Here is a 26,580-nt window from a genome sequence, read left to right on the forward strand (position 1 = left end):
CCATGACGAAATATTAACCTAGAGATAAAATAAAAATAAGGTATGAATCATATATTTATAATAACGAAAGAGAGAATTTTATCGGGATGTAACAACAATTAAAAAATTACTAGAAAATTTTTAAAAGTCTTTCTGAAAGTCTTTAGGAATTTTTTAATTTGTCTATTTATAGCATTTGTATATTTGAAACATTGATAATAGTAATATTACTAATGCATTTTTAGTACCTAATATCTTCTTTCATTGCGAATATTTTATTAAATTAATACAATTAATAAATTATAGTACGTAAAGATGACACAGATCTCTCGCTGGAAAATATAATCTTTTTTCAAAAGAGCGCTCTTTTTAAGTCCCTTTTTACATCCTCCAACTCATATTGAAATTAAAGTCGCCAAATAGTGAATCACGAAGGGTAGAAAGACAAGAAAGACAAATTGACAGGCAAAAGAAGAGTCTTCAAAGCATAGTTTGTGTGCGGTTTATGTGAGTCACAGCCTATTTGGAATTCAGTTGATCCCATGGGATGCTTGTGGGGATCCGCGAATATAGAGACGAAGAGGGAATACGATCCAAAGCCTACCCGTGCTAATTCGACGCACGTGCGCGAGAAGACAGAGAAAAAAAACCCGCAAGAGACGATCGAAATTGAAACGAGCTCTCGATTGCCGTTCCCGTCAATTAGGAGCCTGACATTATTTCTGTATAGTGGGTGCGAGAGGGTTTATTCTCATTCCCTTTTCTTCCTCAATCCATAGACACTATGTTCAGCTTTAAACTCACTTTGCAAACGTAGTAAAAAGAATGAGGTACTCTAACTTCATTAACGACCACGTGTAACAGCTTGTCTCGTCTCATGTAATGTCAGATCCGTTTTATTGCCTTGACTTATTTGCAAGGAAAATTCGTTTATTTTCTGTATCTCGCCGTTCTCTCCCTCATTCAGAACTATATTAATACGACGGAAATATCATGGGGTGCGACAAGTCCCAAAGGTCGTATTTTTTACGAGCCAAAATTATTATTTTTTGTTACAAAAGTCCAAGTATATAAGTCTCTGTCAATTTGATGATATCAAATTATTTTTTATTATACAGTGTATATTACTCTGCGAATCTTTTTATTATATATTTGCCAATAAAATTAAAAGACATCGAAGAAGACAAGAATCGGAACACACTACATTCCGAATTAATCTCATCTCGATTCAAGATTCTGGCAGTAATCCCCAAATCCAAACGTCGTTTTTCGTTTCACGGATGCATTACGTTCAATCTCTAATCGTCATAATCTAATTCTGTCTAATCTTCTAATCGAGATAAAGGAACCCCCGTGCGATGCATCGACTGCTAATCGGCCTGGAACTTGGAAGCCCGAGTAAAAGGCGGAATACAATGTAACACGTGCTAGTTGTCGAGCTGATTTGACAGCTAGTCGATACCAGAACTTTCCTTGAAAAAGTTCAGGCTTAGTCATCGAGGAAGCTTCTAAGGGTTCTTCTAATCTTCTAATAGTAGCCTTTTCAGGGCCAAGATGTAACTTGAACTTAAACTGCATATCTAATCACTCCTACTGTTCGGTTCCTTTGACTCAATTTGTCTTTAAAGATAATTTTGAATGTACATTATTAAATTTTATTTAATATAAAAATAAAAAAAGAACAATAAAGATGACAATGATGAAAGAATTGAGTGATGATAATAATCAGCGATTGTAATTATTAGATATCTATTGATGTATTGATGTACATTTTTACATAAGTATATGTATACGCTGATGCAAGCACGAGTTCTTACCGCGCGATTACGTGTTGAGAAAGAGAAAAAACTTTTCAAATATCTACATATTATATGCAATCTTTTTAAATATTATTATTTTTACTCCTGCATTTTTTTATTTTTCTATATTATTTCTAAATGTAATAGAAAGATTTGAAAACAATTGATCGAGCAATATATCTTTCATTTTAATTGCTCTAAACGTTTTTACGTCATTCGTTTGCTCTATCACATCGATTATTCTATTATGAAGCGCATGCATTTGCATTATCTTTATCTCTTGCGTTTGCAAGAAGAAGAACCCTGTCCACGATAAACGAAAAGGGGATCGAAGTGGCACTCGGTATCAAAAAGAAAAATAAATGTTCGACAATCTGAGAGAGTCACTCAAGGGTAGATCGCGTTTATCGCGCTTATGCGCTATAAACGTTCTCTTAGCTTCACATCTACGAGAACAGTTTGTACGTATACTCACAAATAAATTCTCGACACGCAATATCGCGTTCCGTTTCACTTCCGCGCGTCTCAAGTTATGGTCCAGATAAGGCCCGAGACACATTTCGTAAATTATATTGCGAAAAAAGATTTCTAGAAGGGGCGAACTAATCGATTCTAAAATTTTTGCAAAATTGAGAGCAAAACCGAAGCGGCGAATTTACACAATTATATTCTAGTTGAAAATTGAAATACATGAAAGAGTAAATATAGTACAATTTTACAAATTAAATGTAATAATAAGATATAATAATATTAATACGATACGCACGTGCACAAATATACTGTATACATAATGTAGTATATATAATGATAAGTTTAAGGCTTATCGCTGCTGTAGGTAATCATCTTGGTCTGTCAATCGCGCTCCTAATGCACGCATACGTGTGTGAGTGCACACGTGCACCGTGAAACGAATGCCCCTATGTGCCACGCTGGTGCACCGTTGTAGCGATTCTCTTATACTCCGAAGCACTCTTGAAACAAAGGGGCTAGGAGGTCCCGAGGAGGCTATAGTGGAAGTATATGAGCTCGTATAAAATGTAAGTACGAGTTTACGCGCGTGAGTGACTGCGAAAGGACGCCAACTGCAACATACTTATATTACTGATTGTATATAGTTTTGAACAGCGTAATTTCAAGCACTGATATTATATTCTGAATTGTATTGTTCTTGGAAGTTGAAAATTATTTTTAAAGCGTTCTACTTGAATAATAGTTACAGTTAATTATCAGTAACTTGCTTTATAGAATGTTATAAAAATTTTAGAATTCTGTTATTATGTCATTATTTTTGTGATTGTTCTGAACTTTATAAAAATAGATAAAATTTTAAAAGTAGAATTTCTCAAAACTCTCTTTCTTTATAACTTTCTTTTAAATTTTTCATAACTTTCTTTTAAAGAATTATCTATGGGTTTATAGTTGGACTTATAAAGTGTTTACAGAAATATCTAAATTCTATCACAATTTTTATGATTTTATTGAATGTTGTACGTATCGTAAAATTATTAGAGATAATTTTTAGAGATAATTTTATAGTGTTTTATGTTCTTACAGTATTGTCACAATTAGTGACAAACAATTGATAATGGCTGATGCTCAATAGCCTATTGATTATGGGAATGGTCGTCCCTTTACGCTTCTACGTAGGCTGATATTGTCTTATCTCGGACGGAAGGAACAATGAGAGAGAGAATAACAGAGGGGACGCGTGAGCGCTAAACGTTAGTCTCAGTGAAGTGAGTGAATGAGTGCAGTCACGATCATTGATCCTCTCGTAAGAAATTCTCTACAGACAAAATTCCTATTTTTATTCAGGATATTCCAGAGATCGAGATTCACCTATTTGAAATCTTGAATATATCGCAAAAAGTCTTTTGGCGGTAGGATATTTTTTTAATTAGAAATTTATGAAAATTCCTCGTATTAAACGTTCTATCAATTAAAATTTTCAGAAAGAAATTTCTTTATTTATACATGTAACATTTCAATCAAAATCCTTTTGTAAAAGATTCTTTATATAATAAATATAATCTCTTTCTATTATAATTATTTCTATTTTTATTATTTATTTTTAAGTATTTCTATTTATTATCTTTTTTTTCTCATAAAGAAATTCATAGCATTAATTTCCAATTCCAAATCTTCTTGCATAAATTTTTCTATTAGTCAAAATATTAGTATTGTATAATCAAAAAGAACATTTATCTCTGATTCTACCTTGGAAATTTTCAGCGTACGGCTATCACTAATATCGCGACAGATCGATCGTTTCGCGTGATGAATCATTCTTGTGACAGACGAGTGAATGCCTAGTCACGTTTTAACTCCCCTAAACTATATCTCTTTTCCTCCTCCTTTGTGTATTAGATAAAAAAAGGAATCGAATTCATTACGACACCCCATGACTGGCGATTTTCGATAGAGCTGCTTTGAACACAGATTTGATTTTTACTCGCTGACGTGGACCAAACGGATGTCTTTGTTTAATCCTGTGTGTGAATGACAGTCCGGCTTTATTTCGAAAGTGTTTTTTTTTTAATATGAGAATGAATCTTCAAATTAATTTAATTTTTATCGAGACTTAATAATTTATAGTTAAATAATAATTTAAATTTATATGTAATAGACTGAAGAAGAATTTTCTTCTGCTACGATTAGAACTAATTCGCAATGTGCAATAAATTAATTAAACGAGATAGATATAGTCGCATCAAAACGCGATAAAAGGTTATGTTGGTCATATCAAAAAATTTCTGCTTCACCGGGCACTTTTATCCGTGTCAACCACATTTGTGTCACGTACGCAAGGACAATTGAGATGGTTGATGAATTAGGTACTTGTAACTACTGCAAATCACTGTTAAGGGGGTCAATCAAGAAAAGCGAACGCTGTCAACGCATGCAATCTCGAAATAATAAATCATCAAGGAATTGAAAAATTCAATCTTTTTTTATTATTTCTATTTTTGTAGATGTATTTATAACAAAAATAATTTTTATATAGAAAATAAATCAAACAAAAGCAAATTAAAAAAATTTTCATAATATAATTAGAATAATTAAAGTTCATCATTCCGATTATATAATAATTTTACAAAATAACACAACATTTATTGTTGTTAAAATATTATTTTAAAATTTATTTTAAATGTTTCTTCGGTTCTAAGATTAAATTATTCAGATTTAAAATCACTAACCTTTATTAAATTCACTAACTCATGTATTCACAGTCTCCATAATAAATCACTGGTATTTACATTTCGAGATATCGCTCGCTCAACAAATTGCGTACCGACGCGGATTATTTGACAGAAACAACGTCTATGATTACCCGAGAGGAGCGAATCGGGTGGTGGTATGAGGTAGTGGATTAATCTTCTCGCTCTCGGTAAACACGAATGGTTTATTTTGTCTACGGTGAGCTGCACCGTACATTGCACCATTCGAACGCACATGCAGTGAGTGGGCTGCTGCAACAGTCGCGCAACTGTGCGCATTTAATGACGCGGCCAATTATTATCGTCTTATTGGTATACCTACTCAAATAACAATATGTTTTGTAATTATAAAAAAAAACAGCCATAATTCATTGCTCTTTTGCTTCATTAGACTCAATAAGAGAAATGAACATAAGAACAGATTGTTTTACATTAGAATATAATCAACTTCTATTATTAAGTCATTTAGTTGAATTCTTTAATAAAAGTACTATTACGTTGTAATAATAATTACATTAAATTTTATTATTTATAAAATTAAGAAGATTATTTCAGATATTCTTTTCACTGAACTCGCATTGTATTTTGCAAATATTACACGAAAAGAATGGTTTTGTTAAAATATCTAAAAATTTATAACTAGATACAAATTTGAAACTAATTTTGTTGAACTATCAGAATAATTATATAGAATATTCAAATTGGTTGTTAAAATGTTAAAACTTTTTGCATTACTATCATCATGCTTAAGTTAATTGTAGATAATTATTTTGATGGTCTAACAGAATTATTTTCAGATCTTTGTATCTAGTTAAATATCAAGTGACGCGACTCTGAGCGACTCTTGCCGACACCGGGCAACTTCGGGCAACACCGGCGACCCTGGACGACGCAGGGCGAATACTATAACAAATATATATGGCCATATGAATACTATAACAAATATATATGGAATATTTTTTTTCTTTTTTAATAAAAAATACATGTAAATAGCAAAATAATATTCTGATATTAATTAATAATTCCCTATAATTCTTTGTTTTAGGTGGTCTAAAACATGGGAATGGCGGCGTGGGTAGCGCAAGCAGTTCTAGAAGCACTAGCCCGAGTCAACAACAACCGTCTCAGGGTGGTTTTTCATTCATTCCGCAGCCTAGAAGTCAGAATCCGAATCGACAACCCACGGCCACTACGCCGAGGTAAAATACATTTAAAAAATTAATACTTTTACATTGTGATCATGCAGTTATTAATTGTCATTAAATTTTATTATTTGGAGAAATTAAAAATTAATTATTAGAGAATAAAAATTATTGTAATAAAAAGAAAATTAAGATTTTTTTTTCAAATGCATTTGTATCTACTATGTTGCAGAAAATGTAATTTATTGCTAGAAGTATGGTATACAATTTTAAATATTATTTAAAATGTTTACTTTAGTTAGAAAAACATCATTTGCGATCTATATTTATATTTTTAAATAATTAAAAAACTTTTTAGATATTTTTTCTGTTTCTAATTTGAATTTTTATAATTTGCAGCCCTCGAACATCCACAGTAGGCCGACCTAATGGAGGTTTGAGGACCCAACAACAAACCTTACCATATTCTGGAAATACTGTCCCAGCACCTCAGCCAAATAAGAATTCTGTATTGGATAAGTTTAAACTTTTCAATAATAAAGATAAAAATCAAGAACGAGGAAAGACTTCATCGGGTGTTTCAAAACGCACTTCCAGTTCTTCTGGATTTTCTTCAGCTCGATCTGAACATTCAGACAGTTCAACTTCTTTGTGCGATCAAAGTAAGGCCCAAGCTCAGGAATCGCCAAAAAGTCGTGCGTTGAAATCAAAATTGCAATCGGCTAAACCAGCAAAGCAGGCCAGTCCAAAAACAGGTAGAAAGGAGCAAAGCAAGGCCCAGAGTAAGATTGCGCGCACGAGCAAAGGTCCGCCAAGCTCCTCGGAGAAACTAACAACACTCTATAATAATCCGGTTGTAGAGCAAGATGTTAAAATTGCTAGTAAAGCTATCAGCACCAAGTTATCAAGCGATAGGAAAACATCGACTCTTCAGGAACTGGTAAAGCAACCGGTAGTGCAACCTCCTAAACCAAATCCTTCCGTCCTAACGCCACCTAGACAAATTAATCTTCAAGATACCAAAAACGTGAACTTGAGGAACGAACTCACGACAACGAAACTTTCACCTCGACCCAAAATGGAGCTTCCAGGCAAGATATCCGATCCAAAAATTTATTTACAAAGTGTGAAACCACCGCCGAATGGTTTGAATAAAGATTTTATGATGCAGAAAGCAATTCTAGCAAATACCAACGGTATTATTAAGCCATCCGAAACGGGGGAGACTCTTGTTTATGAGAACGATACTTTTAATCGCACTTTAAGCATGAATCAGGCAAACCTATCAGATGGCAAGGATCTTACGGCAAAACAAAAAGAACCAGAAGTATTAGAAGCTAATCACGTACAGCAATCAGAGATGGAAAGTTTTGATTCATCAAAGACTCGAGTATCAAGTCAGGAGAAGGTTATTTGTGAGGAAGAAATAGAATCTATCGAAACTTCTAATAACGATAAACAAGATTCTATGACAATTAATTGTGTTAACTCAGTAGCTGATGAAAAGCTAACTAATACTGAAGACGGACTAACGAGTATATCCACTCAAAGCAATCTGAATTTTGGGTCCAGTAAACCGTTAGCAAGTTCGAATAGTCCTCTTCACGGTCCAAACCCGGGCGGGCTTAGTCCGGGTTCCAGCATCCCGAAACCTACTGCTCTTGTGAAAGGCACATCGAAACCATCAAAAGACAATAGCATGCTCAGCGGAATGCCAACGCCGACAAAGCCGAAGAGCGGCGATACTCTTCATCGCAAACTCGATCCTAATACAGTAGCGATGGTGTCACCGATGCCGAGTATTTCGGATCTTATGTCCGACAGCTCGCATAGCAATTCTAACAGCACCGGGCAGAGTAATTCGAGCGATAGTAGTGTGATTTATAGGCCAAGCAGTGAGAGCGGTAGCGAAATTAAGACGATCCCTAACCGGAAGATCGACACTACGTTTGAACAAATGGAAAAGGTCAGTTTTGGAATTTTTCTTAGATGATGGCTATCGAATAAAAACGGAAGATATAATCATAATAATATCTATAGATCAATACAAATATTTATAAAATTGTTTGTTAATATACGTTTAACAATCATAAATACTTCAAAGAAAAGTTTTAGAAAATCCTTTGAAAGAAATTTGATAGGTTCTTGATTTATAATTATTATTTTCTTAAATTTTTTAGATTACTTTTTTAAATCCTAGATTTTTAAAATTTTTTCTTAGTTTAGATAATTCTAAAATCGCTTTTTGAAATTTTTTTTTTCTTTTCCACTATATGAATTATCTTCTCCAATATAAAAATGACTAAGTAAACTAAGCAAAATTAAAAATATTAATTTAAGATATGTCACAAACTATTCAAAATCGAAGTAAAATTAAATTTAAAGTTTGATAGATATGAAAATCCTATATTAAAATTGTTAAAATAAAAAATATAAAATTATTTAAGTACGTCTTTTATTTTCGTTTTTCTTTTTGAAGGTGCTGTCGGAAAACTCGACGTGCGGCGGTGCTCTAGCAGACGATGAAGCCGAGATGACTGTAAAACCTATGCAACCTCTTCTGCGCGGGTACACGCCTGGGGCCCGAGGCTTACAAACTCTACCGAGCCGTACTACGGCACGACAGTACACCGTCCTGCATTCATCATCGCATCATCATGTTGGTGGTCATCACGATTACGCCGACGTAGACGTCGCTTCTGGTTATCTGAGCGACGGTGAAGTGCTGCGCGGAGGTGGCATGAGTGTTGGCAGTAGAACCCTTTCGGATCTATGCGACGGATACATGTCTGAGGGCGGCGCATCCTTATACGCTCGCAGGATCAATCCTTCTTATGGAAGGATTGATCACGAGCATGACAGGTAATACCTTCTAATTTTTCTTTATTTTTTTGGATGATCGGAAAACATCAATAATTAATTAAAATTTTGTTCTTGATAAATTGTTTTATGAATTTATAATATTTTAATATGTGTGTGTAGATGGGAGACCGGGGCTAAGTGGGCATCTTTTTTTCAATTGCAGTTTTCAATAATAAAGTAAACAATTTTAGTCAAATAATTATTAGCGTTTTATAGAGTGATTATAAGACTACAAGATAGCAATAAAAAGTTTTGGTGTGTTTGCAACTTCATTTCATCCATATACACAAAAAATGATGTGATCTGGGAAAATAAAATCTCAAGAATGCCGGGACTAAGTGGGCACCCTTTTCTTCAATTGCAATTTTCAATAACAAAGTAAACGATTTTAGTCAAATAATTATTAGCGTTTTATAGAGTGATTATAAGACTACTAAGATGGCAATAAAAAGTTTTAGTGTTTGCAACTTCATTTTATCCATATACACAAAAAATGATGTGATTCGAAAAATAAAATCTCAAAAATTATTTTTGACTATCGAAAACACGTTTGACTACCTAAACGTAATAACGCGGCGCCTAAACTAACCAAACTTCGTTGGTAAAAAAGACACACGAAATGTTATCAACAATATAAGTTGGGAACTCATAAGATATATTTTTGCCACTCAAAATTCAAATACCAGCTTAGCCCCGATCTCCTCTATATAATGATACAGAAATTATGCGTTTCGCGAGTTATCTCCGTGTCCAAATCCATTCTAAGAATGGATAGAGACGGATAGAAATGAAAGAGATAACCCGTGGAAGACTCAAGAGAGTATTATGTATATAATGATATTATAATCAAAGCATTATTTTTTTATCCAGGTAGTATCAATTTATTATCATAACAATTATTATCATTATATATGTATATGTATGTATATACATGATAATAACAATAATTGTTGTAATAATAAATTAATATTAGTAATAACAAGAGAATAAAACATAATTTGCTATAATGTAATAATGTTTAAAAGTAATATTGCTTTTAAATTTCTATCAATGTTGTATCAAACTACTGTCAAGATTTTAGAAAATCGATAACAAATCAAATCATTGCAAGAAAAAAATTTAAGAAGCTTTGTCAAGGTTGAACTTTGCGTATCATGTAATTCATGACACGTGCGAAGTGTGCGTCGCGAAAGTTTGCCGGATTGCTGATCGTGGATTATTTTTTATCGAATGAAATATGGATGAAGAAAGTGCGAAAATATACGACGTTTGCCCGCGCAAGAGAGTGACGATAAATTAACGCCGCGTAGTCGACGCCGAGCGCGCGTCGAGTATTGATCAAGAAAGCTCGGAGTCTAAGCCTCTCGCGAGCTTTTCGGTGAAAAGCCCGTCACCCTCGCGAAGTCTTACATCTGCCAATTTTTGATGCATCGTATAAATCTTCGTTAAAATTATTATTAAAATAAATAAAAAGCATTTGCGATTATTTCGCGCCATATAAATAGAATTTTTTCATAATAGAATTAATATAAAAAATATCTAGTATTAAATATTTTTAGAAAATTAATTATTGTCACATTATGTGAAAAATTATTTAATCTTTCTTAGTTAATTTTATTTTACTTATGATTCTCGTATGATTAAAGATTAAAGCTCTCTGCGTTCTAAGTGCATTTATAGTATAGAGGCACTTTCTATTTTAGACAACGTTTAAACGTTGTCCAGTACACAAAGTGGATTCGTGTCGTGACTCGTTCATTACGCTCCGCCACGCCCGTGCCGCTCTCTCCATGTTTGCAACGAAATACTCAAGTCTGACCGAGAGAGAGAGAGAGAGAGAGAGAGAGAGAGAGAGAGAGAGAGAGAGAGAGAGAGATTTATTATTAGCAAAGCTTGGACTGTGTACATTCAAATTAAGATTTCAAGTAGTAAGCCGAATCCATTAGAGAAATGCGGAGACGAAGCGTAGGTATTCTTCTACAGCGCAGAATATATTTTCTTTGTAATGATCATATGCACGTATTTTTTTTTTGCCATGCGAATTTCTTACACATCTATTGCAGCACTAATATTTCGATCGAATCTAATACTGAATTTATATCATCACCAAATTCACCACTAAATGTTCGTTTTCCTTAAGATAATTATATTCTTTAAACTAATTAAAATGTTTGATTTAATAATGAAAAACTGTACTTTCGGTAATCTATTCGCGCTGTTCGCATGCCCGTCAAATGACTCAAACGTTGCTTGTGAGAAAGATATAACTACCACGAGATCTAACTAATTAGACAAAATTCACGAGGTTAATTCCGGAGACGCTTCCAATTACTCAGCACTTCATCGGCTGCTTTTACCACGATCGAATTAAAGCATGGTCAATCATTTGATTAATCCGAGAAAACAATTTTCTCCTTAAATATCCACCGCTTTATCAAAATCCTATCGCTAAAATTAAAGTTTGTGAAGTAGAGAACTTATTGAAACCAGTATAAAATGAAATTTTAAAATCATTAATAATAAAAAGATATATAATACAAATAGGTATTTTGAAAAATATTTTCAGAAAAATCAAATATTCTTTTATACAGTGCTTTTGAAATTTTTGTTTAAAAAATTTTTTATCATTTTTGATATATTAATACTTGAGAAACAAAAATTGATTTCGTTTCGGAGAATAGGTATATTTATTTCTTTAACATATATGCACTTATAAAAAGAAAAAAATATGTTTTATTTTGATTAACATATTCAAAGTTCAAAGCTCATTATAATTGCGTGCGAAGAAGAATATTTAAATGTATTTCGTTATTTGACTCTTAAATGCATATTTAATAATTAAGAAAGAATTTTACTCAGGTAGTATCACGCACTATACAAGATGTTGTTTGCCGTCATACGCTGTAGAAACGCGCCTGAAGGTATGGCGGATGCCTTCGCCCAACTTGCTTCGGCATAATCGAGCCCGCGGCGCGTATCATCCGCTTGAAACTCGACGCGCTTTTCAGAAATTCAATATACTCAGTCCTGAGATCCTTCCACGACCCTCATCACCATCATCGAGGAAAGCCCCGTACAATCTGCAACAAAGACGTTTGGCATATTCTGACGATTATCGTACGATCTTGCGAAAGCTTTCTCTTCCTATCGAGAAAACCTGTCTAAATATATTTAAAGATAAAAGGATCGAATATATAGCTGTATTTTATACATATATATTCAGACAATAATTTTAAAAAAGAGCAGTACTTTTTTGTTAGAATATTTCGTTTGTGAGAATAAATCGTATAGTATATATTAGACATATAATAAAATGTATTGAGAATTACTGACAATGATTTCTGCTATATTGTTTATTAATATCAGAATTATTCATTAATATTTATTTTAATCGATAATATATATGCACCATATTATTCGACATTAAAAATATTAATTCACGATAGCGCCTTTGTCTTTTTCATATTTTAAATTATTTTACATAATATTTTAAAATTAGCTACTAGTATAAATAATACAATAATTATAATAATCTTTATTACACAAATGAGTCTTTTTCTTAATGAATTTATAATGATCATTAATTTTAATATTTTGTTCTATTGTAATCAAATCTATTTTTTTTATCAAAATTTTATTTATTTCCGCCTTTTTTATATATATAGAAATAATTATTCTTCTTCAATTTTAGCTTACTTATAACGTGTTTTCCTTTTATTTTGACACACAGTGGTGTATTATATTTGCTCTGATATCACAGTTACCATTGATAACTTTCGGTTATGTCCTTTGAAGCGGGAACATACGTTCGCATTTAGCTATATTCTCAGATGCGCAGCACGGGCGGAGCGAGACATGGCAAACCAGGCTGTTACATATAGCGTATGCAAAAAGATAAGCGCTTTTGTCCGTCCTGACAGCAGCCTCTCAGCATTGTCCTGCGACTCCTTTCCGCACTGTAGAAGCTGATTGTGATGTGACGCATGCCTTTTCCTCGCCCTCATGCATTCTGGTGATGAAATGATGATGCTGCATATTGATTGTTGAAATAGTCATGTGAGTTTTTAATTTTGTATCCTTTAAAATAAAATCAGTTGCACATTTATGTATTGGAAAGTGAATAATAAATCTAGGGAAATATGATTTAATATGGTTCATATAATGTATGTGTCCAATTTTTTTTAACGGCTCATTTATTTGTCCTATGCAAATATTTTGAAAAATATGAAAGATATTAAAAGCCATTTCAGATAAAAGTTATATATGTTTGTGAAAAGGGATGAATAATATATAGTAAAATTAATTTTTAAATAATCTCAATCAATTTTCAAATAATTAGTTTTACGTGTTAAATCGTATCATTATTTTTTAAAATGAAATTCTATATAATTTTTTAATATAATATAATTCTTTTAATTATTTTGCATATTAAATTATTAAAATAGAATTTTTTTTTAATTAATAGTTTTCAAGATATTTTAATATTTCATTCCGATATGTTTTGATATAAAATATAAAATGTCTCTTAAATTATTAATTTTTTGACAATTCTACTTTAATACTTTTAATGCGGAATAATGAGAGAAATTATATTACGTTAAAAAATTATATATTTCATTTTTTTAAATAGTAATGATTTTAGTACAACTTTAAAAAAATTTTTTTTAATTAATATTATTTTATTTGTTCCCTTTTATTTCATACAACTTTTGTTTGAAACGTTTTTTCATATCTTTCAGATCTTTTAAAATATTTACTGGGAGCATTTAAATGGGAGACTTAAACGGGACATCCTGTATCTTATGTGAACCAAAAAATCATATTCTTTATACTTACTGCTCACCTTTCTCAATACATAAATGTGCAATTGATTTTACTTTAAAGGGTACAATCAAAATTTAAAAACACTCATGCATATGACTATTTCAACACGTGCAAATAAATTTCAATTTTTAGAATTTTCCCCATATTCCGTGCTTGGTGGTTAAATAATTGTTATTTTTTATTTTTAGAGGATCCCGTGAACAGTTTTCATAATGATTAATTTAGATTCTGCATCTAGGCTAAAAATGGCCTTTTTTCTCACCTTCCTTTATATGCCAAAATATTACATATATGATCTTTCTTACTACATATATGATTCTTTCTTTCTTCGAACATTTAGGTATATTTTATTGCCATAAAAATGTGAACATAATTAGAGACTCTTTAGACACTTCTCAGAACGCAAGGTCCATTCATCTAGTAGACAAACCGTGGCGGAGACGAAACAAACGATATTTATTCGCAGTAGTCGCGACGCTTGCGTGGACGCCGTGACGTCATGGCGATCGATTCGACGTCGCTGCGCGGTGGCGCGATCTGACGGTGTCGGTGTGTTATTTCCAGGGCGGTTCGAGGGGTTGTCTCGCGGCGGGGTTGCTTTCCCAACGACGAAGGCAAGAGAGTACGTGCTGAACCGCCGAGAGTGGGGAGTGTCGTCCTCATCGACGTCGACGTCAAATATACGCAAAGTTACCGGCGATAATTTTCATTTCGGCTTCGTTTGCGATGAAACCGTCGCTCGGGGTAGTTCCTTTTGATTTTCTCGGTGTGACAGTGTCTTAAATAGCAAGGGTGGAAGACCAAGAAAGATATTCGGAATTCGTTGGAGGAAACGCGGCGGCTCAAGCTGAACGGTAATCTCGTGTTCCTGTTTGTTCAAAGCTTTCTACCGGCTTGAAACGTTGACTACAGGGATGAAGACGGGGTGTGGAAGATGGAAAAATTGGAAGGGCTTTTAAATAGCCTATAAATATATCAATCGCGTTTTCTCAAGCAAAAAGTACTTTAGCGTTTATTTGTAGTGATAAAGAAAGTCCAATCACAATTTTTTATTAATCGAAATTCAATAAAAAAATATTAAAACTACTTTCTTGTGTTTGTATTCCTTGTTATAATTTTTAGGTATAGTTTATGACAAAAAATAGTACAAATTTGACACACTACATACGTCGTTTCCGAAATAAGTAAAACTTGAGACTTGAAACTTAATACTTAAAACTTGAGAAATCTACTTTTTTAGAGAAAATGGAAACTATTTAATATTTATTAATTATTATTATTTCTGAATCTTTATAATAGTAATTTAATAACACATTTTACAATCCGAGATAACACATTTATTGAAGTTTTTTTTTTTATTATATGCCGTAGCTATTTTGCTTTTGCGATAGTTATTTTCTAAAAGATTCATCTCTAAATTCTAGTTACAAACTTGTGATGACTAAAATCGCGCGAGTTTTTCACAAGATACCTTCTCTATATACATAGAGGAAGATTTTTTTTTTTGCCAAATTCTGTTAAAGTATACAAGATAATATTTCGAAGTTACATGTGACATTAGGACTCAATGAAATTCATGCTCGTCGCGATGTTAAAAGATCATTCTTTGTTATAAAGGCAGATCTTTTAATATTTATTAAAACTTTATAAGTCATAGAATTCGATTTGTAAAAAATTAATTCGTCAAAAAAAAACTTGAAGCATTAAAAATTAAAAAAAATAAATTGTAGAGGATTTATTTTCTGAAAAATTATCCTTTTTTTTATCAATTTATGATCTGCTTTCCTCTTCTCCTCAATGACAAATTAAATTAAACTTCAGCATAGTACTACGATTACAATGACGTCCTAGGAAAGTCAGAACTTTGTTTCTTGCGTTCGCAGATGATTTTCGCGAGGCTTTCCTTTCTCGGATTTGTCCTCCGTCGCTGGCAACTTTTTAATTATTGACGCTAATTGTTCTCGTAATCAGGAAGTTTCACGAGTAACGAATTCAAGAAATGACATTTGAAGTTTGAATTCATAGTCTAAGTTTCCTGTAAGAGCAAAGTTACGCATACTCGAAAGTTTCGTTACTAGTTAGGAGGCTTTCTGCAAATATTTAATTTGTACCAAGTGATCAGCGAGCTTATTGATCACGGAAATGATATAATTCAAAAGCTAATGTAACAAAAAAAATTCTGATCACTATTGGTGAAAGGGCCCAGTTTTTCATTTTCTAATTAACTTACGGTTTAAACTTAATCTCATTTAACTTATCAACATAAAAATTATGTTTTTTTAACAATGATTAAATACCAGATGAATGGTTTTGTAGTGTGATAGCTTTAAAAGTCTCTTACTACAAAACTATCAATTTAGCTATAGCAAGAAGGATACAATTTTTACATTATCAACAAGTTAAGTTTAACCACAAATTAACCAAAAAATGAAAAATCATAATGTCCATTTCTATCAATGTAAATTCACTTTACTCTCAATTCAACTTACTATCTTTTTCTAATTTTTAGAACTAGAAAAAGATAAAGAAAATTAAACTACATTGGTGAAAATGAGTATGCGTTTCTTATAGTCTACTATATCGACTTAGCACATTAAAACTTGAAAGTAATAGACAAAAATAATAATCTTAAAATTAAATATTTTGCTTAAAATAAAATAAAAAATTATTATTTTAAAAAATTAATACATTCTTGTATAATGTAGCTTAATTGAACTTGTTTCAGAAATGTAATAATTATGGAGAGAAAGATTTAGAATTTAATTGCTCAGATTTAAATGATTGGAATTTTATTTAATAAATTGCATCAAATGTCCATTATTATTAAGGAAACAGAAGAACGAAAATTCTTTTTTCGTAAATACTAATTGAGCAGATTTCAGTAATTAATAACAGAGACCTATGCTGACTTATGATCACACTCAAGTTCTTATTTCTATGTACTTTCGCCGAAATTTAATTTAACTTTTTTTTCCTCTCAAAATGTCGAGCTCATGAATCAGTTTGGCTCCCGACTTAGTGTCGAGGTTAAGCACATTTTTTTACGAGGCGCATTAACCCCCGACTGGCTGCTGTAAGAACCGTTAAAATAACGATCTCAACCTAAAATGGCACGTGCAATATAAATTTATAGAACTTGCTATAAAATAACGCAAGAGTTCCATCGTGGACATGTTTATTATTTCTTTTTTTCTCCATACAACAGTAATTTTAATTCTTCCTTGAGAAAGACGGATTTTCTACTTGATATTTAAATTCAGTTTATTTATAAATTGATAGTGAGAATAATACGGAATGGATGAAGAAAGAAATTTGTACGTAAACACCGTTGAATTATTTGAATTATGTATATATATATACGCATATTTATATGAATAAAGTACTCATAATATTTCACGTAATAAAACACATCTCTATTACGTAAAAGCTCGCGATATAAACAATTGCGGGAAAAATATCCGTGGACAATTTTCGCGTGTTGCACAAAAGCAATAGAACTCTTCTCTTGGATGTAGAATTAATAATTATTATCGTGATTTATGTGCAGAGGACATGTATCGCCTCTGCGCCAATATGCGGACACCACATTAAAAAAAAAAACATTTATGCGTCTCGTGCACCATAAATCCGAATGCTGAATAAAACTATCATATTCTCTCGTGCCATCGCATTATCGCATGTTTTTTTTAAATGCCAAATCAGCAAAAGTTGTTGCTTCAATCAAGCTATTCAATTTGTAGTTTCTATTAAAAAAGATAATATAATACATCTCAGAAAATGCAAGTTCTTTATTGATATTCCTTTTTTACATCATAGTTTAAACAATGAAATAGTAGTAATGGAAAAATAGAACAAATATATTTTACATGCAGATGTTTATGCAGATTAACCAATGCTTTCTGCCTGGAAAATATAACGTCGGCGTAATAGAAAAAGTCTGTACAAAAATAGAGTAATGAGAGATTTACAGCGTAATAAAAAAAGACCATCTGAAACGATCGTTGAATATATGTATTTTTGTTTTAGTAATGATCGTTGATTGTCTGTGAGAATCTCAAGAAACAAAAATACAAATACAATTTTAACACATTGTACGATTAAACCATTATTCTGTATTCCGAGTATAATGATAATGATGTAGTAGAAGAAACCAACGCAAAGTTCGTACTGCATATATATAAAAGAAAATTATTTTAAATAATTACAAAAAAGCAAATACTTCTTTTAATTATTAAAACTATTTAAATACCTTAAATAATTATATATATTTCTTCTATAATGATAATGTACATTGAATGCACATTGCACAAATAAACGAACTAAAGTTTTATTGCACTGTATGATTAAATAGTCATTATTTTTCGGATAATAATAGCGACACTTCATTTGCATTGATTTGTAGGTACGTAGGTGGCTCACGGCGAGAGCTGTCGGGGGTGAAGGAACTGGTGACCTCGAGGCGGGTGCAGAAGAATCGGCCGTCGGGGATCGCGAGGTCGGATGGCGGCTGCATCGGGGGCATCAGTCCGGGAAGCGGTGGCAGTGGCGGTGGTGGCGGCGGCGTCGGCGTCGGCGTCGGCATCGGCGGCGTCGTCGCCAGCGGTCTTCTAGGCGGCTGCAGCGGCGGGAACGACGCCTTGGCGGAGCTCACAATCGAGGAGCTGGCTTCCATTCCCGCCGGAAATCACACCTCCGCCAATCACACGGGACATCCCTCTCATCACAAGGTCAGCGAACTCGCGAATTCGAAATCGATAGCGCGTGGTTTCAGCATAAGGTTATGTGTGTGTGTGTGTGTGTGTGTGTGTGTGTGAGGGGGAGAGAGAGAGAGATAAATGCGACAGAAGAGTTCGGAAATAGCTTCTATTAATTCTTATTTCCCAATTATCCGAGTCACGCTCCGGCTAATCGCTGTCGGTGTCGTTTACTCATTAATGTCCTGCCAAACAAGAATTCGAAATCTTCGAAAAAAGAACTTTCCAATTGAATTAAACATTCTCTCTCTCTCTCTCTCTCGTCTTTTATATCAATGCCATATCTTAATTCAATTTTATTATATAATTTTAAAATTTATTATTCTTTTATTTTTCCAATTATTTTATTCATTATTGAGGAATATTAATTTAAAAAAAAAATCTATTAAACAAAAATTGAAATAACATTTGCAATCTTTTTATAGAATTATATCTTTTATATATTCTTTTTTATCAATTTTCTTTCTTTTTAAGTTACCAGAATTATTATTAAAACATTTTTGAAAATAGCATTTGCTCTTTTGAATTATTAGAATTATAATCCAGCAATTGTTGACTCATTAGCATATTAGATGACTAAATGGACTGATGCTGACAGTAATCAGGCATATTCTTGATAATTATTAAGATCATTAGTGGACAATTGATAGATTCCGTGATCACCGTGCTTGTACATGTTTTAGCGCCGAGACACTACTGTGTCTCCAGATATTGGTCTCATTGGAAACAAATCAATCATATACAATGATATTCATATGGTGGTTTTATTCAGAATTATCTAATTATCATTTATCATATATTGTAATAAAAAATTTGCCATTCTCTCTAATGAGAAACAAGTAACGTCTTCTACAAGACAAAAATATCCTATATGACTTAAAAAGATTTCCCGAAAAAAACATTTATACTTTGATGAACGAGAAAATCTCTCGATAAGATAAAAAGATTTTTATTTAAAGTTTCATTAATTAAAGCTATTAATTAATTTTCTATATCTAGGGATTATTTGAAGCAGAGTTTACCTTTTTATTACAATATTTTTGATCGATATCAAATTTCTTTTCAATTAACGCTTAAATGGGTGTAGAAGGACAAGAAGCGATGTGTGCACAGGCGTGATCTCACAAGCCTACACAGAACAATCGAGTCACAAAGCATGGAGCATGTGTGCGCGTCAGCTGTTGCATCGTGCAGCTGTCGCATACTGGGTGTCCCACTATCGAAAGAACCATTTTTTTATTTGCGGGTCATTGCAAAGCGCTATTTTTAAGCTTCTACTCTTTTTCCCTCTATTATTATCGCATGCGACTTTTTTTCTTAACAAAAGCCTGATTTAATAATTTTGAATTAGCAATCCAAAATTAATAACAGAAAAAATTTACAAATAGAATTATAAAAGTTAGCGCTATGAAAATGTAATTACCCAAATTGATTTTGTGCTAAAACTAAAATAATAAAAATCCTTTTAAACCTTTTTAAAAGTGAAACCATATCTAAAGTGCAATTGTATGTTAATACATATATTCAGACACGACAGATAAGACGTGATCACGTAAATTAAAATCTATTGATATGTTTTGAATGCGTTATATTGTTTGTTAATTATCTGTTTATCTTTTTAAAGATCAAAGCTTAAAGTATCTTATTCTTGTTTAAATAAGGAAAAACATACTATTTTTTAAAATCCTTCTGTGACGATAGAAGGACACAAACTTTTGTAAATTTTTGTACGTAGATGCTTGTCTGTCGTCATTGTTATTCTGTTTGTTTTTACTTCCGGTCCCTTGTCGCGAAGGACTCGTTCAAGTGTGCCAAGTTGCGATATTTTTCTCTCTCGCTTCGAAACATTTTTATTAAAATAAATTCTCAAATATGCACGTGTATAATAAAACAAAACAAAAATGGAAGCTGACATATTATTATTATCAACTATAATTTATTTATCTAAAATTTAAAATAATCTTATAGTTTTTAGGGGAAAAAGCTATCAATTTTAATTTTATTATCTTGATTTGAAACATGTGTAAATCTCTTTGAAATTAAAATGTCACTCATATTTTTACATTTAAATGAATTTAAATAAAAATCAAATAGGAAATTATTTAAGAGAGGCAGAGAGAGAGAGAGAGAGAGAGAGAGAGAAGGCGCGAGAAAAAGAGAAATTAGTTATACGCGTCGCAAGCAGTTATACAGCCAGGTCACGGCAGGTCGTCGTCGAATAGAATCGATATTTTCCGAGCGAAATAATAAATGCTCCTTTTTCCCTTTTGCTTCTTTGTTTCTTTCCGCCTCTCTTTTTTCACGGAAAAAGAAATTGAACCAAAGCAGCTTTCAACATTATACGAAAATATCTACGGGACTTCAGGCTTAACTGGAAATTTAATATCGATCAAGATTATTGTTGTATGAAAATTACGTTGCGTTCAAGTCATACCTTAATTTAAAAGCAAAAAAAAAGTTACGCAAAAATATATGACTTTATATCACAGTAAATAATTCCGTTTATTTATCTCTTCGAAAAAAATTTTTTCTGTATGTTCTCTTAAAAATCAAACGAAAGAACTTTTGTTGAATTAATCCTTATAGAGACAGCCGAAGAATAATGAGCATCTTTTACCAAGATAGACTTTTATCAAGACATAATAATATTTCCTTCCATTAAAAGCCGATCTATTAGTTACCCATTAATCCATACATTACGTGGGACTGTAAATCGGCCATTTTAATAGCTTTGAAGTCTGTCATATCGAGATATATGTATAAACGTCCCTTTTAACAATGATTATTATAATAATATCCTTTCCCTTAATTTTATTCGGTGAGCTACTTACCGCGACTAAATTGTGTCCGCTGAGCTCGACAATAGTCGTTAATTAAATATTTATAGCTTTACTTGCAATATGAATTACAGTACGAAATAATAATTCACATTCAGATTATAATCGAGCTTTTATATATTTCGAAGATTTTGAACAGGCAAGCATTTGTTTAATTGCATATTTTGTCATATCCAATTTCCATATTTAATAATGCCGACAATTTCTAAGTATAAATTATTTTATTTTAATTTGTCTTATTAAATTATTGTTAGAATATACACATATATAATGGTTTATATTTCTTTTCTTTGTATTATATTATGTAATTTTATTTAATTTCTAATGCTGCTTACATAAAATTTTTTACACTTGTCTCCCATATATTTGGATACATTAATAATTATTCAAAATATTTTGTTAATTTCTTTTTTGATTTTTATCTCCCTCGTAGCGAACGATATAGTAAACTAGTAAAGAGATTAACGATGGTAACTTTTTTTCAAGAGATACTTTTTCTCGTCGTGGATAATCCTTTTTCTAATCCGCCGGTCTTAAATTATCGACTTGCTCAGTGCCGCATAAGGCCCATTTCGAATGAAAGCTATCGGTACTTAATGTAACAATCCTTTTCGAATCACTTCGAGATAAGGAAATGGGAGCGTAGGGAATCCGACTCTCTCGCATGATCTTCTTATCGCTGACCAAGGTAATGCTTCTCTTTTCCACCCCTTTTGGGCGTAAATCAAGTCGATTAAACGGTGATTTAAAGCACATAAATGTTCACAGCGCACCATGCTTTCTGAAATACAATCCTTTCAATTTTTACTATAATTTAACACACATAACATTTTAATTATAACATAATATGTTATTCTTAAAAAAAAAAAGCTTTTTTTTTTGAATAAAGTATTTATAAAAATATTTAATATAATTTGCGAAATTTGAACCGGTATATACAATTTAAATATATCTTGATAAACAATATCTGTATGTACATAATGTGTCTTTTGGATGATTAAAAAATTACATTCTTAATTCTGATGATAATGAAACAATTAAATCTTTTGTTATTCTCAATAATTTCTGAAAAATATTTTTTTAATTGCATAATTATTAAATAATGTGCATATGTGTTTTAAACCTCTAAATATATAAAATCAACATAATCTCTTATCGCAACTTGGGTCAAACCGTTATTCCTGTGGCACCCCATAGCGAATAGGTGTAGATTCGGGAGGGCGAGTACCTCCCGTTAGTAATATTACACCGTGCGCCGGAGAAGTGGGGGCGAGAGGGCTAGTGAGCTATGGATCGTCGACCCTCGCAGTTGGCGGTTAACGTTCAGATGCCTCGTACGTTACGTTCGGAACCGTAATCCAAAGGCGCTGGGGTGATAAAGCACTACCCTTTGTATTTTCCGGAGTGAAAATTGCAGTGAACGTAAATTGTCTTAATTGGAGTAATATTGAGTATATTTTTGTAAAAGTGAAAATGGCGATGTGAGTAATAAAGTAAAGAACTACTCCTTGAACTGTTGTAGATAAAAAAGGAAAAAATATCGAGTAAAAAAAGTTAATTAACGGATTAATGTCAGGCATAATATAACAGATGTCAAGACGATGATAAATATGACAAAAAATCTCTCAAGTGTTATAACGACATTTTCAACTTCGACTTAATAAATTGATAAAAAATTAATATTTTCCGCATGAAATATTAATAGGATCTTGCATATAAATAATATAAATTTATTAAAATTAAGTTTACAAAATATTATTTAAAAAATACATTTGTAGAAAATTTTTCGACGACATAAAATACTTAAACATATCATCGCGAGATTAATTAACTATAATAATTAATATATTATATCAGTACTCGTAATGAGATGTAAAATTATAGAAACGGATCAAAGGTCATCGTTGACAGGAACATTCCTAATTTCCCCATAGGGAAAATTATGTAATGGGCTTGCATTGAGTCTATTAATTACTATATGTATACATATACATATAATCGATATCAATGTGTTAATTCGTGACTGTGGTTTAGATAGACTCAGAATAACATCAATTGCCGATTAATTAGCTGTAATGTACTAATTTCGCGAAGAATGTTAATTAATAGTTACTATCTATTGTAATATTACGAAAATTAATAAATAAAAGATTAATTCGACATGCGTAAGACGTAACAGAAAAAAATCTTGTAAAATCTTACTTTAAGAAGGGTACTTTATATTAAGTCAATTAATTAGTTAATATAAAATTTAGATTCATATGTGGAAGAGCTTTTTAAAAAAATACTTTTATACCAAATGTAGCATTCGCATAAAATATTTTTATTTTTTCCATAAAAATGGTTAAAATGAAAATAGTAATTATAATAGGAATTTCTAAAAAGAAAGGGAAAAAAACAGCCATTTAATGAAATAATGAACGATAAAGTAAAATTACAATAGAAGAAAAAATGTTTCTCATTTGTGAAAGATAAGCAGAATTTGCAAACTTCCACTACAGAGAAGGTAAAATGGTAAGTAATTCTTCTAATTTAGAATTACTCAAGATATAAAATGAAAGACGAAATAACATTAATTTTTTTTAAAGCATCTCGAAAAGTTTCTTATTTTTTCGATTTTTTCGACTTATTTCTAAAATAATATTACTATATTAATTTTATAATTAGAATAGTTTTTTTTCTAAATTAAGAGTAATTAGACTATTTGGGATAATTTGTGAATGCTGTTGATACGATTGTATTTGTTATAATTTCTTATATCGAGAATATAATTTTGCTGATTAAATAATATAATATCATTAAAGAAAAATCGTCTTTTGTTTGAGAATTATCCTTGAGACGAATCGATATCATTTCGATCGCCACTCAAGGCACATCGTCTTTCTGTGGTGCATGCTTTGCAATCATAAAAATGGGATATTTTCACGTCGACGATTTCGAAAAATAAACCTCGGGCCGTGTCGTGAAAGAGTTTTGGAAAGCTATCTATTCGGAAGAGGCGCGCCCTGTTTATTTGGTTTATTCTCGCGCTCAGTTCGCGTATCTCAAAGACGCGCAAATGTTTGCTGTTTCTTGTCGATGTGGTTGATTATACCTGGTATGTGCTTTTCAATACGAAAAAACGATAAATTAAAAAAAATTAAAATGCAAAAATAAAAATACGATTAGTTCCGAGAATAGTAAAAGAAGTAAAACGCAGAAGAAAAATAGAATTAGAAAATAGATGAGAAAATGTAGAAAATAGAAAACAGAGGGAATATTCAATGAAATAGAGAAAAATTAAGTTAAATGTAACAAGAATAGAAATATGCAAGCAAATCTAAAAAGAAGATAAATGGCAGAAAATAGAAAAAAGATAAATTTTTTTAAATTAATAGAAAAAAGAAATATTGAGAAAGTAGAAATGTAATAGAGATAGAAAAATAATAAATAAGAAAATAAAAACAAAGAAAATAAAATGTTAAAAATAGAAAAGTGACGAATTCAGAGATCAGTAAAGAAAAATAATTTTTGAATCACTAAAATCCCTGTCTCGTAAATTAATACCCCTGACTAAAAAAAATTTGATATTACTGAAAGAAAGTAGGTATATAATTAAAACGTTTAATTCTTTTCTTTAAATAAAGAGAAACGATTGAAAAATAAATAGAATTTGAGTAACCAGTGTGCGTGTTTCTTTGCAAAAATCGACTGAAAAAATGCATTTGACTCTCGGATTCTTTGTCTCACGTTTATGGCCTTTCCACCATGCGTACGTTTACGATCCTCGCCTTAAAAGCCCAAAGAGCCTTTCTGCTTCTACCCCTGTGAGTCACCCGTGATTCCACATGGAGAAAGATGGGGGAAGGGTACACACCCTCGTTTCGTCTTGATGAACATTTTGGTGTATGTATCCAAAGATTTTTTATTTTTTATTCTGCATTTTCTAGAAATTCTTATATTATTTAGACTATCAATTAGATACATTTTCAAAATTCTTAAGAAACTCTCTCTTTATAAGTTTTTAATTATCAATAATATTGGAAAAATTATTGCATTTCTATAACATTCCTGGAATTTTTACTTTTTAATAACTTACATACTCTATTCCATTTATATATATTCTTCATGAAAATGCAGAAGTGCATCTGTATTTTTTCTTAATATTTATATATATCTTCTTAATATATATGTATAATATCATTTTTATACGGAGGCAAGAATATACGATTTAGAAAGTAAGAATTTTGGTAAATCGTCATAGCGTCGCGTCATGATGGCGCCCATGTTCTGAATCATGCTATGAAGGTTCTGACTTCTGCCAAGTTTAGGAATTGGCACCTATCTCATGAGAATTTATCTTGGTTTGACCTTAATGATAATAATTAAATATCGGTCTCATTTTAGATAGTTACTATTTTTAATATTTAATTTTAAGAAAAATATATTTTTTTCCAGGACGAATATTTTTCTTATAATTAAATATCCCAAAATTGCTGTATTATGTTGTCAATTTTGTTTAATATCTCTTAATGCATATAACAATTTACTATAATATATTTTAGAGGACATGTGTGCGTGCGTGCATGCGTGTGTACGTGAGTGCGTGTGGGTATGTGTAAAATAATTTCCTTACCTTTAAATAAAAAATTTAGATAATTCGTTAAAATATGATTCTGAATTAAAATATATATAATTTATACATGATTAACATACATCAATATTTCGATACACAGAGAGTGCCGGGCGGAGGAGGTGTGATTGTGGGGGGTGGCGGAGGATCGGCCACCCCCCAAGGGGCGCAGCAGAGTAACAGTCACAATCTGGTGTACCGCGTGGTAGGTTCACGTGGACATCCTGGTGGTCATCATCCGCATGTGAAAAAGTCCGACAGCTCTCAGCAGACCGAGAGCTCGGCTTTTAAGCATCAGCAGCACCAGCAACAGCAACAACAGCAGCAAAGTTCAAACGGCTCTAGCAGCAGTATCAGTTCCAACAGTCAACAATGGAAGAAGTACATCGAAGCGGGTGCCGCAAGAGAGAGAGACAAGGAGGGCGCACCACCCAGCCCTAGTCCTTCTAGAAGGTCGCAGGTGAGATACTCCAAAAAAAATATTGGAATCTTTGGTCTGTAAATTCTCTATATATATTTCCATTATAAATCGATCGCTAAAATTAGTGATTTT

At 31.9% G+C, this 26,580-nt stretch overlaps 1 protein-coding gene across 3 annotated transcripts in view; it reads left to right on the forward strand.

The window, feature by feature from the left end:
* The window catches only part of sick (sickie), a 180,085-nt gene that overhangs the window by 114,405 nt on the left and 39,100 nt on the right, over positions 1-26,580 (forward strand). For all 3 annotated transcript variants that reach the window (XM_018511347.1, XM_018511346.1, XM_018511348.1), the window contains 5 exons: positions 6,042-6,195; positions 6,538-8,104; positions 8,618-9,000; positions 18,227-18,551; positions 26,131-26,487. In XM_018511347.1, the coding sequence (XP_018366849.1) occupies positions 6,042-6,195; positions 6,538-8,104; positions 8,618-9,000; positions 18,227-18,551; positions 26,131-26,487 (2,786 nt within the window). The remainder of the gene's footprint in view (positions 1-6,041; positions 6,196-6,537; positions 8,105-8,617; positions 9,001-18,226; positions 18,552-26,130; positions 26,488-26,580) is intronic.

This window comes from Trachymyrmex cornetzi, unplaced genomic scaffold (genome assembly GCF_001594075.2).
Source record: "Trachymyrmex cornetzi isolate Tcor2-1 unplaced genomic scaffold, Tcor1.1 scaffold37, whole genome shotgun sequence".
NCBI classification, from domain to species: Eukaryota; Metazoa; Arthropoda; class Insecta; order Hymenoptera; family Formicidae; genus Trachymyrmex; species Trachymyrmex cornetzi.